The sequence below is a fragment of the Antedon bifida genome, chromosome 2 (genome assembly GCF_963402885.1).
Source record: "Antedon bifida chromosome 2, ecAntBifi1.1, whole genome shotgun sequence".
Classification (NCBI taxonomy): Eukaryota; Metazoa; Echinodermata; class Crinoidea; order Comatulida; family Antedonidae; genus Antedon; species Antedon bifida.
In genome coordinates this window covers 6,418,309-6,434,063 of record NC_136227.1, presented here as the reverse complement: position 1 = coordinate 6,434,063, position 15,755 = coordinate 6,418,309, and the positions used below count along the sequence as shown (strand labels likewise).

The window sequence follows — 15,755 nt, the reverse complement described above, 5'->3', positions numbered from 1 at the left end:
ACAAGAACACTATGCCACAATGTAGAAAATTTAATTTTGCCATAAATTTGACAAAATAAAATGATAGGAAACACAAATAGTCTTGCAAACTAAATACTGTAGCATTGTTTTTATATATTGTTCTAAACATCTAAATGCGAATAATATTTTACTCTTTTTATTTTTGAACGAATATTGCAATATATTATCATATTACTATACAGTATAATGGGGTATTATATTTTCACAAGCATAGCTTCTAGAATGTATTATTTTTTCTCTGGTTACCAGTAAAGCACAATCTTGCAATTTCACTACAATTTATTTTTGAAGTTTTTTTTCTATGATTACATTATTTATGAAATCACCAAATATACTAACACATCAGCCTGGATGAGATTGGCAGAGGAAAGCAGAAGAAAATGAAAATTGTTGGAGGAGGACTTCACCCAACAATGGATGAACACAAAATCAATGATGATGATGAATGAATGCGCTGCTTGTACAGCATTTAAATAAAATAAAATACTTAAAATTTGAAGTTTGTACACAGACAAGGCTCTTAAAATGATAGTGATGATGATGATAGTGATGATGATAGTGATGATAACAGATGATGATGATGATAACAGATGATGATGATAGTGATGATGATGATGATGATAGTGATGATGATGATAGTGAGGATGATAGTGATGATAACAGATGATGATGATAACAGATGATGATGATAACAGATGATGATGATAGTGATGATGATGATATATGTTAAACAAATATACAATAGTATCATCATATCACTGTCTCTCCTTTTATATTGATTGATTGATCACTTTATTTCAGAATAACAATTCCATAATACAAGATATTTGAAGACTGTAACAGATATTAGTGGACGATCTGTTTCACTATTGAAAACTCTTATTCTAAAACTGTAGACACACTTGCGGATATAGTTTTAATCTCTTGAACACTTCTTATGTAAAATAAATTATGCTGTATATTTTATTATATATTTATTTATTTCAACTATCATGATAAAATTGCCACGTCTAACCTTCAATGTTGCCTTTTATGCATATTACATTTTATGTGAAAATATATTTAGTGTTACACACATAATATCACAGCACACCTTCTTCAGTCATATTTAAAAAAATAAAGTTTTTTTGTTATCAAAACATATCATACATTTGGATTTGAATGTCATATTATATTAGGTAGTCGGAAAATTATTACAACATTTGAACTTATGCATTTAAAAATAATATGTAAAATTAATGTTGATAGGATGCATATAAAACAGTGTCAAAGAAGTATGGCGTTGCTTACCCTTTGGTTTCTTCATCTACAGATGATATCATAATTTCACATTGTGCGCTCTGAAAGTGAGCCGTGCACTCGATATCGTGCTTGAAGGTGTTTTCCGAACCCGAGGCAATAGCCATCGCATTCAGTTTATCATCTGTCGTCGTTGCCATGGAGATAGCACCATCTTCTTGAAATGTGTTTGTTTCATTATTAGGTATTTTACATTTATCATCGTCAAAATTAATTGTTATTGATATCGAATCCGTAACTAAATCGTCATCGTTGGCGATTTCATCGACATTTTCATTAGCAAGATTTTCGTTAGCATCCTTATCAATTATGTTAACTTCTTTTTTTTGGTCTGTTATAATTCTATTTTCTTTCTCTTCTATTTTTTCACCATCATCTTCCAAAAATGCTGCATTACGATAAGAGTCTTTTTCAGGGCGTTCCATGTTCAATTCCTGGTTGTTAAGTATTCCAATACCATGATCATTTTCAACCAAACTGGTATCTTTTCGGTTTGTAACATCCATCACCACGAATCCTGCATTTCGTTGCTTGTCAATACCACCGGAATCCAAATAAAGCAGTCACCTTCAACTATCCAATGTTGTTTGCCTCGTACCATTTAATTATAAATTACCCATCAGCCTCAAAAAGTGATAATCATGAGCGTCTTAATCCAGAATCTATTAATGACATTTAAGACGGTCATAACAAATAGAGATATTACTTGTCGCAAGATGGGTGATCTTTCTAGCCTTGCTTTCCAACCATAACTGATCAGACATAACTCATGAGAAACAAGACACGTGCACGCAACACGTCAAAAGAACAGCTGAATCAAAGTCAGCCAATCCTACAAAAGGTCTCGTAACGACAAATCCGAACTATTAATTTTCTAACATAACAAGCAGACCTAAATTGAAGTTTGCAGGGAAAAAAACTCTTGTTCATACGGCAGTGTTAAATAGGTCTGACTTCTCGTAGTCTGTCTATGCTAACTAATAAACAGAGGTCAAAGGTTATCTAGACTGTTTACAGGCTGTTGCAGATGAAGTCAAGGTCCATCTCTGTTGCTGGCACCACCTTCACAATTTTACAAGCAAGTATTCTAGTCAAAATCATTTTTATGGCAGATCATTTAATCAGCAAACTACGCATAAAACATTTTAAAATGTTTTGTTTACATTAGTCAGAAATATACCGGACAGAATTATGTCTGTAGTGTTAAGTGGAGTTGATAAAAGATCTCGGAAAATCTATTTTAAGATACTGTACTTAGTTACACTTATAGATGTTTACTTCTAATAAAATATAATTACTATGATAAGGATAAATACTAAAGAAGATTATTATTAATCATTTTTATAAACCAACCCATTTTGTTTTACTATTTAAAAAAACACCAAAGAATCTAAAAAAAGTAGGGAAGGTCTGAAAAGATTTAGATTTAAATACGTGGTGTAAAACCTTCTGCTTGATATGGTGATATCCTACCATTTGACCACTGGGGCCGTCATAGAATGGTTAAAATTTGGTACATAGCGATGGGATATGGTACGATGGAATAAAACTAGTTCAACTTACTTTAGAGAAAAACATAGACAAAGGGTTGGGTTCATATCAAAAGGTAAGTCACGGTCACCATTTTTTTGAATTGAAAATTTTCTTCCAAACTTTAATTTTAACTAACTTTTATATTAAATAGTCATACAAATAAAATATAATTGCATAAATACAATCAATCATTCTATAATTTGTGTCAGTAACACATCTACAAAAAAAAAAAAATCATATTTCTGATTGCCCTTATAACTTATTAGTATATCATCTTTACATGGTTTTCAGACATACTCCTTGAGGACAAATTCATTACCAATCCATATCTATGATATGATATGATATAATAACATGCTTGAATTTTAAATATGTCTTCTGATTGCTAAGCAATAGAAATCATTTTGAATATTATTACTGGAAATGCAAGTAATAGTCCATATCTAGAAAAAATCTAGTGCACAGTTTAAAGGTGGCTGATCATATAAGCGAGAACATATATATCATATGTTATGCATGTATCATAGGCCATAGCATAATACAGAACCACATGTGATAAATATGTGATACTGTATTACAGTATTTGCCTTAATACTGGAAACATAATGCTACATGTGGAGATACAGTACAGAGAATCAGGTGAAAAATAGAAAAGGCTAATGTCAGTTTCCCTTTGTGTAATGTGTGGCAATGTAGTGCCACATCTAGATTGTTGACGTATTCAATAATCAACTGTGCTATACTTATTATCAATTAAATATTTATTTAAGTGTTTTTAGTTGACACAAAGGCATTTTTGAACTCTGGATGGAACTATGACAAAGGTAATGTTAGGTCACTATGTAATAAGTAATATGCAAACATTATATTTGTTCAAAAACATCTGCAAAACTAATTAAAATTTAATTGACCAACCAGGTTTATCATTTCTAAATACAACCAACTTTTAGAAATACAATTCATTGCATGTATACATGGAGTTCAATAGTTTCCCCACTTCCTAAAATTTTTTAAAATATTAAATGATACTCCACATGTCCCTGTAATTTGTAAAAAAGCCTATTAAAATATTGATTATCAAATATTGATATTGTTTAAAAATTGGATAGCACTCTCTATGCCTATTGTTTAAATGTGAACGAAAAATGGGTGTAGATATTACTAGCTTGAATCATGGAGGTATAAATACCTTTTTTCACTAAAATGTAATTTTGAATTGAATTTTTTTTTTCTATGATTACATTATTTATGATATCACCAAATATACTAATAGTAACACAGCAGTCTGGATGAGAATGACAGAGGAAAGGAAAGCAGAAAAAATGGAAATTGTTGGAGGAGGGCTTCACCCAACAATGGATGACCACAGGATTGATTGATTGATTAAGCTTGATTTAGCTTTGATGTTTTTTTACCCCAATAGCACCCCATACATATTTTCTGTCTTGAGTCTTAGAATAATGTTTATTGCGTAGCGATGTGTAGCATTACAACTTCATTTATATCCAATTACAGATAAATGATCAGCCTCCTTTTCCTATTGGCCAACACTAACAGTTTTAATTACACTTTACTATATATCTCATCAAATAGTTACACAAAATAGCCACTATAAGAAACGGGAAATTGTTCAGTATAGCAAAACAAGTCAGGGTGAAAAAGATGCAACACAGTTCTTTGAACTGTATAATTAAGTTTTGTAAGATTAGCAATTATACAGAAAAGTTTTGTTCACACACACTAGAGTTAAGGTTGCGTAGAGTTAAAGCTGTGTTCAAACACACTAATACACACAAATATAAATAAATACAGAAAAGTTGTGTTCACACACACTAGAGTTAAGGTTGCATAGAGTTAAAGCTGTGTTCAAACACACTAATACACACAAATATAAATAAATACAGAAAAGTTGTGTTCACACACACTAGAGTTAAGGTTGCATAGAGTTAAAGCTGTGTTCAAACACACTAATACACACAAATATAAATAAATACAGAAAAGTTGTGTTCACACACACTAGAGTTAAGGTTGCATAGAGTTAAAGCTGTGTTCAAACACACTGATATGCACAAATATAAATAAATACAGAAAAGTTGTGTTCGCACACACTAGAGTTAAAGTTGCATAGAGTTAAAGCTGTGTTCATACACACTAATACACACAAATAATTAAGTTTTGTAAGAATAGCAATCATACAGAAAAGTTGTGTTCGCACACACTAGATTTAAGTGTGCATAGAATAAATTGAAAATGTTCAATTCATATTTGATTCACAAATGACATAAATGTGTGACTCTTTTATACCTCTGTGTCGTTAACACAAAACAATTAAAATCTAGGATATTTAACTCTTACATCTTTCCAGATTATACCTATTGAAAACAAATAATTTAACTTACTTATCTACAATTGTGTAGATACAATTATAAATAAATTGTATTATTCAATTATATGAAATCAGGTAGTATATAACTTAAATAATTATATTTGTTTTTGCTAATAAATTGTTACAAATAAATAATGTAAAAGTATTTCAACAAAATAGGTTATTGATTATCAAATTGTGTCAAATATGTAATTTAAAAGATCATAATCCAATCATGTGATTGGGAATGTGCACTGTACATACTTTATATAATAAATTATAATTTTGTTAACATGCATGCAAAAATTTAAAATGCAAGATTTTCTTCTTCTCTTAATATATATATTATAATTTATTCATTAATGTATAACATTCTGGCAGAAGAATCTACTGACCCCCTAGAGCTATGTTAACAAGTCATAACCCTCCCAAGGGATATGCTAACAAGTCACTCTCCTACCTTGAGATATTCAAATACCAACACAGATGAGCTATGACAACGCTTATATTTAAACATGAATTACGGGACAGATGGTGTTATCCCAAAAGCACATTTCTAACGTCAGCCAGACGAAGATATTTACAAACCAAATTTCCACAAACACAAAGAACAGCCGAGTTTAGTGGTACTCTTCGTGAGTGCATGCTTCAAATCTGATTACGTGATTGAGACATATTGACAAATGGAAAAAAAAACGATTATTCAAGTTTAGATTCATTCAGAAAATCATCAAACAAACTAAAAAAAAGTCACATTCCTTTGAAATCTCCATTTTTTTTGCTAAAATTGACTTATTGTATCCAATATATTGTCAGAGGTATCATACAAATAATTGTGACATTTGTTTTGCCAACAGCCAATCAGAAAACCGAAAAGTATGTTTGTTGTACATGCAGATATATATTCTTTGATGCTACGTAAGTTGTGAATGCTACATGGTGTTATTATTCTTTTTTGTCCACATGAAAATTATGCTCTATGCAAGGCTTTGAAAGGATAATAACGATATAAAATAATAATAATAATAATAAAACCACACGGTTAGTTGCACAAAGCTAATTTATATTTAATGATAATAAGGCTAATGTACAATGTGTTTATAAGTTCATTTTACTGAGCCATCTGTCAGTAAATGAATTGTAAGTTCATTTCAAATAATTAAAAGTGTAAAAATTTCTATAGAAATTTTACCTATAATGAATTACAAGACACATACACATTGAATTTCAACAAAGGAATTTCAGATTTGTAAAAAGGTGTAAAATAAAAAAACGGTTAGATATGTATAAAACAATGACATGGATATGTTTTGAACTTAGCGTATTCGCCAACCTAATACCGAAAATGAAGATCACTTTACTGAATTACGCGCGAGTTTGTAAGCCTTTAACAGCCATACGATTTGGAATTCTACCATAATTTTTAAGCCATGATGAAAATAGCTAGGTATAGCGATGTATATCTTGTACTGCGAGGTTGAATCATGTCGTTAACGAATTAATATGCATGTCAGTCTAATGTACATAGAAGCAATAGATTAAGATATACAGCCAACACCTGAGGTGCATTCACATTCCGTCTTCTCTATTGAGAATAGCTGACACTATGAGCCGAGTTAATACATCTTACTCCGTTTTATGATATATTTAAATTGTGTAACGGGCTATTTCAGATGTGTTTAACGGATTAAATTAATCTTTGATTTAAATTTATGTTAAGAAAATCTGCAAAAGTCAACATGGTCTAGTAAGAAAAGCATAATGGGTTTTGAATTATGTTGAAGTTGCTATAAGGCCATTGACCTATGTATAATTTGTCCAGTATTATAAGCAAATGGTGTAAAACAGTGTCACATGTGATGAGATACAGTCAAGATAATCAAGTGTAAGAAGATAACAATATTCCTATTGTAATCATACTGGATAAAAGCACATAATAAAGCCTATATTGAGAAATAAGCCCACTTATATATATAATTATAAGCCTGGGTTCGGGCTTATAATCAGGCATTTTAAATACATTTTAAAGGACTCACTTAACTAATATCAGTATGACATACAATGATAATTTTTTAGGTAAAAATGCATATCGATGTGTTATAAATATATTTCAATTACTATATATATGTATATATTATAAACAATATTTGATTAAAAGATCAGTAAAGGCTTGGATAGCTATATGATTTAAGAAACAAGCTTTCTTATTGGTTAAAAGTAATATAAGTAAAACTTAAGAGGGCAGCAAACATATATAACAAACAGAACACAGACCAGCATGTACATTGTTTTATCTATGTATTTCATCTATCTATCATCTATTCAAATAACACTCATTCATCAAAAAACAAAAGTAGTTAATAATATTTTTTTCCACAGTATTATATTAGTTTATAAACATTGAATTTAAATTCTATTCAAATAACACTGAATCAGAACAAATGAAAAATAGATAAATCTATCACTATATTCAATTACATTGGTTACGGATTGAAAATGAGATAAAGACTGAATTATTAGGATTGAATTTTATTATATTCCTTTCAAATATAACAAATTACAAATAATTTGGGTATATTCATAGATAAATGTATCATTTGTATTTTCAATTCAAATCATCTTTTATTGGTCTAATTTATATAAAAATCTTTGTTAATGAATAAATATTTATATCTGAGGATTGAAAATGATAGAAGACTTTTAAGACTGAATTTTGATATAAATTCTATTCAAATAACGAACACCAACATCAACAAATTATAAACTATATAAAGATTATTATTTATAATTTGATATATAAACATTGATTAAGGATTAAAGATTGAAAATAACAGAATCTTTGATTTTGTAAGCTTAAATTTGTACGTCAGTAAATCTGTGTCGACCATCTTTATTTTCACATTATTACGTCAAGAATATCTAACTGAACCGATGGCCTTTCGCTATACACTAATTAATCCTTTTTTGCCCTTAAAAATTCCTTCGGTCAAATTCATTAGGATGATTTCTTTTTTTATTTTTGGATCTTCTGATTAAAAACATGGCTCCCGTTTTCAACTCTTGACTCCTCATTGCGTTCCATTAAGTAATATTTGGCTGTTACTATGGTAACCTTGAATAAATTACAATAATAATTGTTTGACTTTTAAAAATTAATACTTGGCTATTTTGCTACAGGTACACAAGTAAACTGTCACTGTAACTTAACCCATGCATAATGAACGTTCAGGTTGAAGGCACAGGCAACAAATCCTACGTTTGTATTGTAATTTATACATCTTGAATAACTCATTGTTCTTCAATTACTGTATGAACAGAGTACAATTTATATATTTTAAATAATTTACTCATAAATTAATATTTTTTTCAGCGTATACTAAGTTTGTTACAATAAGTATCGCAGTATATATTTGAGATTATGAAGTCTCCTATACACTACTCAAACATATATTCCACGAATCTTAAATATTGTGGCAATTTCTCAGATTGTATAAACTCGACTAAAAGGAAATTGCAAGCTAGACCATTATCGGTAAAGATAAGTTCAAAGAATACTCATATTTCTCTTTCCAGGAATAAAATGGCTATTATTAGTTTATCCGGGTATTCTAGGCACGAAATGGTTTTCAGAGATTCAAGAGTTTTTGATAAACAATCAAATGTGAACTCTCTGAACGTCTGAGAGGCAGATAAAAAAAAATACTACAAGATTCACAAATGTACGGAATATCAAGATATAAGCTGGTAGATTTAACTAATAGCCACCAACCAATGAGATAATAAAATGAAAATGGAAAAAATCTTCCTCTGATTGAAAAAAATCTGCTTCATAACTTCGACTGAAAACAACATAATTTAGAACGATTCTATTTAATTTCCTCCTTTTTGGAAATTATCTTCGATTTTGGATGCAAAACGATCTAGTGTAATTTCCTAAATGCACAAAAGCTGTCAAACTAGAAATCATAACATTTACTATATAAAATTGTTGGATAATCAATTCGAATTTCACACATAGTGATAGCTGCGCTGCACAACAACACATTATTATTATTATTATTGGCTTACAAATAATTTATCACAATTAATCACTAATCTTCTAAAAATCGTTGTGTGTTATTGATCTTGTAGAAAACGAAAGAAAAAGGTTGACTTAAATGGAATGGAAAAAGTGAATTATTGCTGTTGAAAAGATGTTTTCACATAAAAAATGTTATTTTTCAATAGTATACTGTTGCTGTCAGCTGTTCATACACAACTTTGACATAACTACAGAATAAAAGACGATATAATAATATCATCCTTAAACTCTGACATATATTATATTTTTTTATTCATGTATTGCAATATTGCATTTATTTATACAGTATCATAAAGCTTTTGAATTATTTTAAAATCAAGGTTTTGGTGAGGCGAGACATTTCATTTCTGATGCATAATACCAAACAAATCCAAACTTCATAATTTCTCAAAATGCAAAAGGAGCAAGTGTAAGCGTAAGCAACTGAAGATAAAAATGAGGATTTGCCAAAAAATTGTCATGAGTTTAAGTCCATTTATTAGAACTTTCACTACTGTTTCTGCTCTGCTCAGGAAATGTTATTTACACATTATTGAATCAATTATTTGGTTTTCACAAAAACAGACCCTAGGACTGCATATGGGACCAATAAGATTGATGAACCAACCCACAGTACATACAGCATATGGAAGAAATCAGAGAGAGGAAGCAGTTAAATATAACCATTCACCACCATAGTGCAAGGACAATACGGGGAAGACAACAAACACCAGTCTAGGTCTTCCATTTCAAATGATTTATGAGAAATGTCAAGAACAAATAGAGGCCGTAAAATGGAAACAAAATCAGGTCAGGTACCCAATTAGAAAAGTAATCAAAGTACTGTGATTTTACAAGTTCATTTAATAAAATCAACGAAGCGTGAACACCCGCTTCTTTAATTTAGGCATGAAAACCAACACTTGTCTCCAGGGTTTAGAAAACCAGATGAAGTTGAATAGCATGTGATATGTCCATTCCTAGCACTACATGTGACCTTCATCCCTAGCATTACATGTGATATCGCTCCCTAGCACTATATGTCATATCCATCCCTAGCACCCAATGTGATATCCATCCCTAGCACTACATGTGATATCCATCCCTAGCACTACATGTGATATCCATCCCTAACACTACATGTGATATCCATCCCTAGCACTACATGTGATATCCATCTCTAGCACTACATGTGATAGCCATCCCTAGCACTACATGTGATAGCCATCCCTAGCACTACATGTGATAGCCATCCCTAGCACTACATGTGATATCCATCCCTAGCACTACATGTGATATCCATCCCTAGCACTACATGTGATATCCATTCCTAGCACTACATGTGATATCCATCCCTAGCACTACATGTGATATCCATCCCTAGCACTACATGCGGGAATATCCATAGCCAGGCACTGCTTCTATCTAATGTAAGAACTGGCTAATCCAAGGCAATGTCAAGGGTATCCTAATTGCCATATAAATCAACTACAAAATACTCTTGTCAAATGAATGTGTTTATTCAAATAGTAATATATAACTAACAAGAAAGTATATGTAATGTCTTTTAATTTATTTATGTGCATGTGTATGTATTTCTTAGAGGAATCATTTTACTACTAAATTACTGCATCTTTATAAACATAGGTGGAGGAGAAATGAGACAGAAAAAGTAACAATTGTTTAAGAATAACACAGAGTATGATGGAAAGAAAAAAGAAAAAGTAGTTGAAAAAGTGTGAATAAGTGGAAATCACAGGTGTAATATTGTAGAATTAAAATGAAGGAAGAAATAAGGATGTGAATTAGTAGAAGAAGAAGGAAGATCAAATTAGAAGAGAAAGGAAGAGTCAGGTGTAGAGCTCAAAAAGAGATTTAAATGTGCATAATATTAATTTACAATTCTTACTAGGTAAAGTGAAAAACCATGTTTTCCTAATATATACATTTTCAGAAATTTTCAACCTTTAATTTCGACATGAAATTAATGAATATCATCAAACAGACACAATAAATATTGATCATAAAAATTTAAGTTGAATAATTTCAGAGAGACGAATATATTTGAATAGTTTTAATATAAAATGCGAAGAGATGAAAAAATATCCAACATTAAGCCAAGATACATGGGTCATACATGGGTCATGATAAGGTCAACCTTGATGATTCCCTAACTAATAATGAAAATATTTTCCATCATCTATCTTAGATAATACTATAAAAAATAGCTGTAAGGTAGATACAAAAAATGCAAATGGGGATATGCTCATCCTTGCCATCTGCGTGTGTAATTTTCACAGAATTTGAATTTTATACATCATCATTTACAGTTGAATGGTTGCACTTTTTTCCAGTCTGTGAATCCCTTGACTCACGTCTCATTACTAATAAAAATTGTCTTCAGTTTATGTCATCTTCTCCAAGGTTGAATTTTTACTCTCCTACATTGCCAAATAAATGATTATCGCATATGTCTGATAATTTTATATATATATTGATTTTCTTACAACCATTAGTGTTTTCTCAATCTTGAATAATCAACATTATTGCTTTTCAGTCGTTGTCAGATCCTGCATTTTGAAATAGGGGGCCGAGGACGTAAACATTGTGAAAATTAAGTGCTGAACTTCGCATTTTTATATGTGCTTCCCCAGTAAACATTAACCTTTCCAGACTTTGAAATAATTTCTGAAGTACTTTTCAACTAGAGACCTCAAAGAGCAGCAGCAAATGTGCTAATAAATAGGTCTAGCTCATGAAAATGTGTTTGTCTAATTCTTTCTGAGCCAAAAGAAAAATTCATTTACTACTTCTTGGCCTAATAGTACAATATTAACCTCTTTTGCCATTTGGTACCGAAGTCAAGTGATTTTGGTTTGACTAAATAATCCTACTGTACCAATCCTGGCTACGGTCTTGATATATATATTTCTCATGAACATCAATGTTTTCACCAAACTTTAATATTATTTAGTAGTACTAGCACTACTAGATTTCAATGTTAATTATTAAGTTAAATATTTTTATTACTAAAATGATGTTAAATTGAGAAAATCCTTGCTTACCTTTCAATGTATCCCTTCACATGCAACGGCCTTTCACACCTGCGAACCAATAAAGAATTCATGATTATCAAAACGAAGTCATGTAATGATAAATGCACAGAAACTAAATCCACTGTATCAATGTTACTTTTATGTAATTAGTCTTGTTTTATTCAGAGAGAAAAAATAGTCCCAAGAAACTAGAGTGAAAATAAGAACCATGTGTTTGAAACTACTCTCATAAATATTCTCAAAATAACGGCGATTATCAATCTTTAGTAAACATAACAGTCATGCGTAACCATATCAGTCAATCACCCACAAAAAATAAATTGCGTCTTAGGGGGGCTAACAGAACAACATGAACCCAATTACGCAGAGAATTCCAATTAATCCGGTTAATTAACACAGAAAAGTATTAGAACAACTCTGAAAAAGTTTTGTTTTTACGGTTGACTGAGTCCAATTAGAATCCCCTTCAGTGCATCACTTTAGGCCCACTGAGGCCAGTACTTAGAGTAAATTAACTCAACGATCGCTACCTGTTGAACAAGTCAACTACTTAGGAATGTAATCATGTAACGCCTATTGACAAGCCTTTCAAAGCGGGTTTTACGAATTCCTTCTTTAATCGACTGCATCTCACAGATCAATGAAGTATTTATCAGGTAGTTTCTTAATCGGGTAAAATAAACTGTTATCCAAATATTTCTTTGCCACTTTAGTCGGAGAAAGCTTTAGAAAAAGTTTACTGTAGCGAAACAATTTGTAAACTTCACCGACGGCTAAGTAACTTTGTGGGAAAATATTGAGGATAAATTTAGTAAATAAGACTTGCCAGTGTGGAATTTATTTAAATATTGTATGATACTCAGGAATAAAAGAAGATGCTTTATTGTAAATTTGTAAATTCATTAAAAAATGTTAAACAATTTTATAAATCCTTTCAAATTATTTTAGAATTATTTGTATTTTCATCACGCACCATAGAATTTTAAATATTTTTGGCTAAAAAAAAATTTTGTTTTGACAGAAAAATTGTACAAATTTTGTATAAATATAATTACAGTTAAAATAAATGTTTAGTTGTTAGAAATATTGCCCTGTTAATAGAGCCATTAAAGAAATTATGTCCTAATCAGCTACAAAACATTCCAATTACTCATTTTAAAATTTACAGTTTTCTGAAATCACATCGTTAATCTTAATTAATTTATGCGCAAAAACGAAGCAAAGAGTAAACTATGCACAGAATCGTCATTTATTAATGATTATCATTGACAGAATGTATTGCGATTTAATCACACCATCATCAGGGGTTAAATTTCAAACTTGACATTCGTATTGTTCTACTTTCGATTCATCAAGGTAATTATGAATTATTAACGATGATTAATACGCAGTAATACAAAGCCATGAATCAACTTTACATTGCAGCATACATTTGTTTTACATAAACAAACACATTAAATAAACCATTCTCATTTTGTCAAAATGGTATGCTTGTCAATTAAACTTCTAATTTTGTATAAAATTGAATTGGATAATAGAAATGAAAATCAAGAAATGAAATCTGACTATATATAACAGCATACTTTTATCTCAATGTTGGCCTCAGGAAAAGATCAAATTTGCATTTTTTTTATATTTATTATAAAATAAATTATATTACATTGTAAACATAAATAAAAACATACTAAATCATTGGAAGGACTAAAAACTATTTTTGGAACCTCACCAAGATATTGCACTGACCTATGACACTGCCTCGTCCCAACGGACAGACAGACAGTACTCTTTCATTTGTATACCCAGCACTTCTCTTGTCAAATATAGTGTTTTCATCATTAGAAAAATTGCAAGAGCTATATATTTTTTTCAATTCCAAAACTGTTAGTGTTATTCTTTTAAATAAAATTACTAACTGTACTATTCATTTATATCATGAACTCTAGGTCCAAATCCTAAATTTCTTTACCAGTAGTACATGTGTAGAACATTTATAATATTGTAGAAAATTTGAAGTTAAGAAAAAAATACTGCAGAATACGACGTACAGTACTGAGAATACATCTTGACATGTTGGCCAATGCGCTTTGACCAATTTTGCCTCGATCAAGAAGAACACAGACCGAACGATTATGATTTAATACCTTGATACTTGACTGTTGGTTCATTCTATGTTTGTATTCATAAGAAAAATGTTACATACTTATACTATTTATTGACAGATTCAGAAGGTCTATTAGCTTCAATAAATGCTGTAATAAAATTGTCTAAATTTAGAAATACAAATCTAAGATTATAAAAGCTTACGATCATAAACTTAAGTAGTGTTGGTATGTTAGGTGGATAAACAACATTTGGCTTGTGTTTCCAAGTAAGATAACATGAATACAAAATTATTAAATTCAATCTCCACTACCCCTGCCAAGGGAATGGAATTATCCCTGTGGCCTAATGAAATAAAAGATATAATAGTTCATAAACAGAGATGAAATACATAGGTTTTATATTTACTGTATTGATATATACCACTGTGCTGAGTCTAGAAGATAGTGACTTTTAGCAATAGGAATTTGCACAAATGCCTTGTTCAGTAGCCAATAATTTCACTAGCGGAGATCCTAGAGGAAAGGAAACCCCACCTCCTCCCGCACCCTCTTCCCCTACTAGCAGCAACTTTGTACTGTCAGTAACTTCTGGTTTGGGGTTTTTTTTTTTAACTGTTTGAATAGATTGTGTGCATTCACTATTATTGGGCTAGTTCATTGATCTTTTTGTTATCTGTTGTTTTCAGTGGACAAGTATGTGGAGCCAAATACTGTTTTACCATTCTATTGATTTAAGAATGATATAAAAACAACTTCAGTATTTTTATATTTTTACTTCATTGGAAATAATATTGTATGTGGGTAGTTAATCAACACCCACATGGAAACATAATGAAGATCGATAATAATCTTATTTTGTATTCCTACAATTTAAATTATTATAATTATTATTACAATTCAACATGTTAAGTCTTAATATTTCACAGATAATTGATATACCTTCGTTTGTCGCCACCCACCTCACAATCTTCTACGTGAACTTTAAATGTTAACGATATTCCTTATGCGAGTCTACGTTTGCCAACACACGCCTTACAGAAGGCAAGGAGTCAATTCTCCAAGATTTATGTGTTTTTATAACATAAAACTGTTGATTTAAATTACTTAGCAATATTTAATGAGAGGAAACGTTGATATACCTGACACATTTTAAACTAGAGTTATTTGGTTTACTAGCCTACGCCTTGGAAATTAAATCAACTGATTTAAGAAATACATGTCCAACATTTTGTTCATCAGAGTCTAATAACTGGTACGAATATCTTATTATTAATATTACTAGTAAAGCTCTGTCCACACTATCAAATTTTATGTGACAA

General features: G+C 30.4%; 2 protein-coding genes across 4 annotated transcripts in view; both read right to left on the bottom strand.

The window, feature by feature from the left end:
• Nucleotides 1–15,755, bottom strand: part of LOC144836012 (peptidyl-prolyl cis-trans isomerase H-like) — a 176,684-nt gene that overhangs the window by 105,007 nt on the left and 55,922 nt on the right. The gene's annotated exons all lie outside the window — the stretch shown is intronic.
• Nucleotides 1–15,755, bottom strand: part of LOC144835965 (uncharacterized) — a 124,668-nt gene that overhangs the window by 78,862 nt on the left and 30,051 nt on the right. For 2 of the 3 annotated variants that reach the window (XM_078691107.1, XM_078691108.1), the window contains exon 2: nucleotides 12,344–12,382. In XM_078691107.1, the coding sequence (XP_078547233.1) occupies nucleotides 12,344–12,382 (39 nt within the window). Of the gene's footprint in view, nucleotides 1–1,311; nucleotides 2,317–12,343; nucleotides 12,383–15,755 lie in introns of those variants that run through there. The other variant, XM_078691109.1, reaches the window with a different exon arrangement.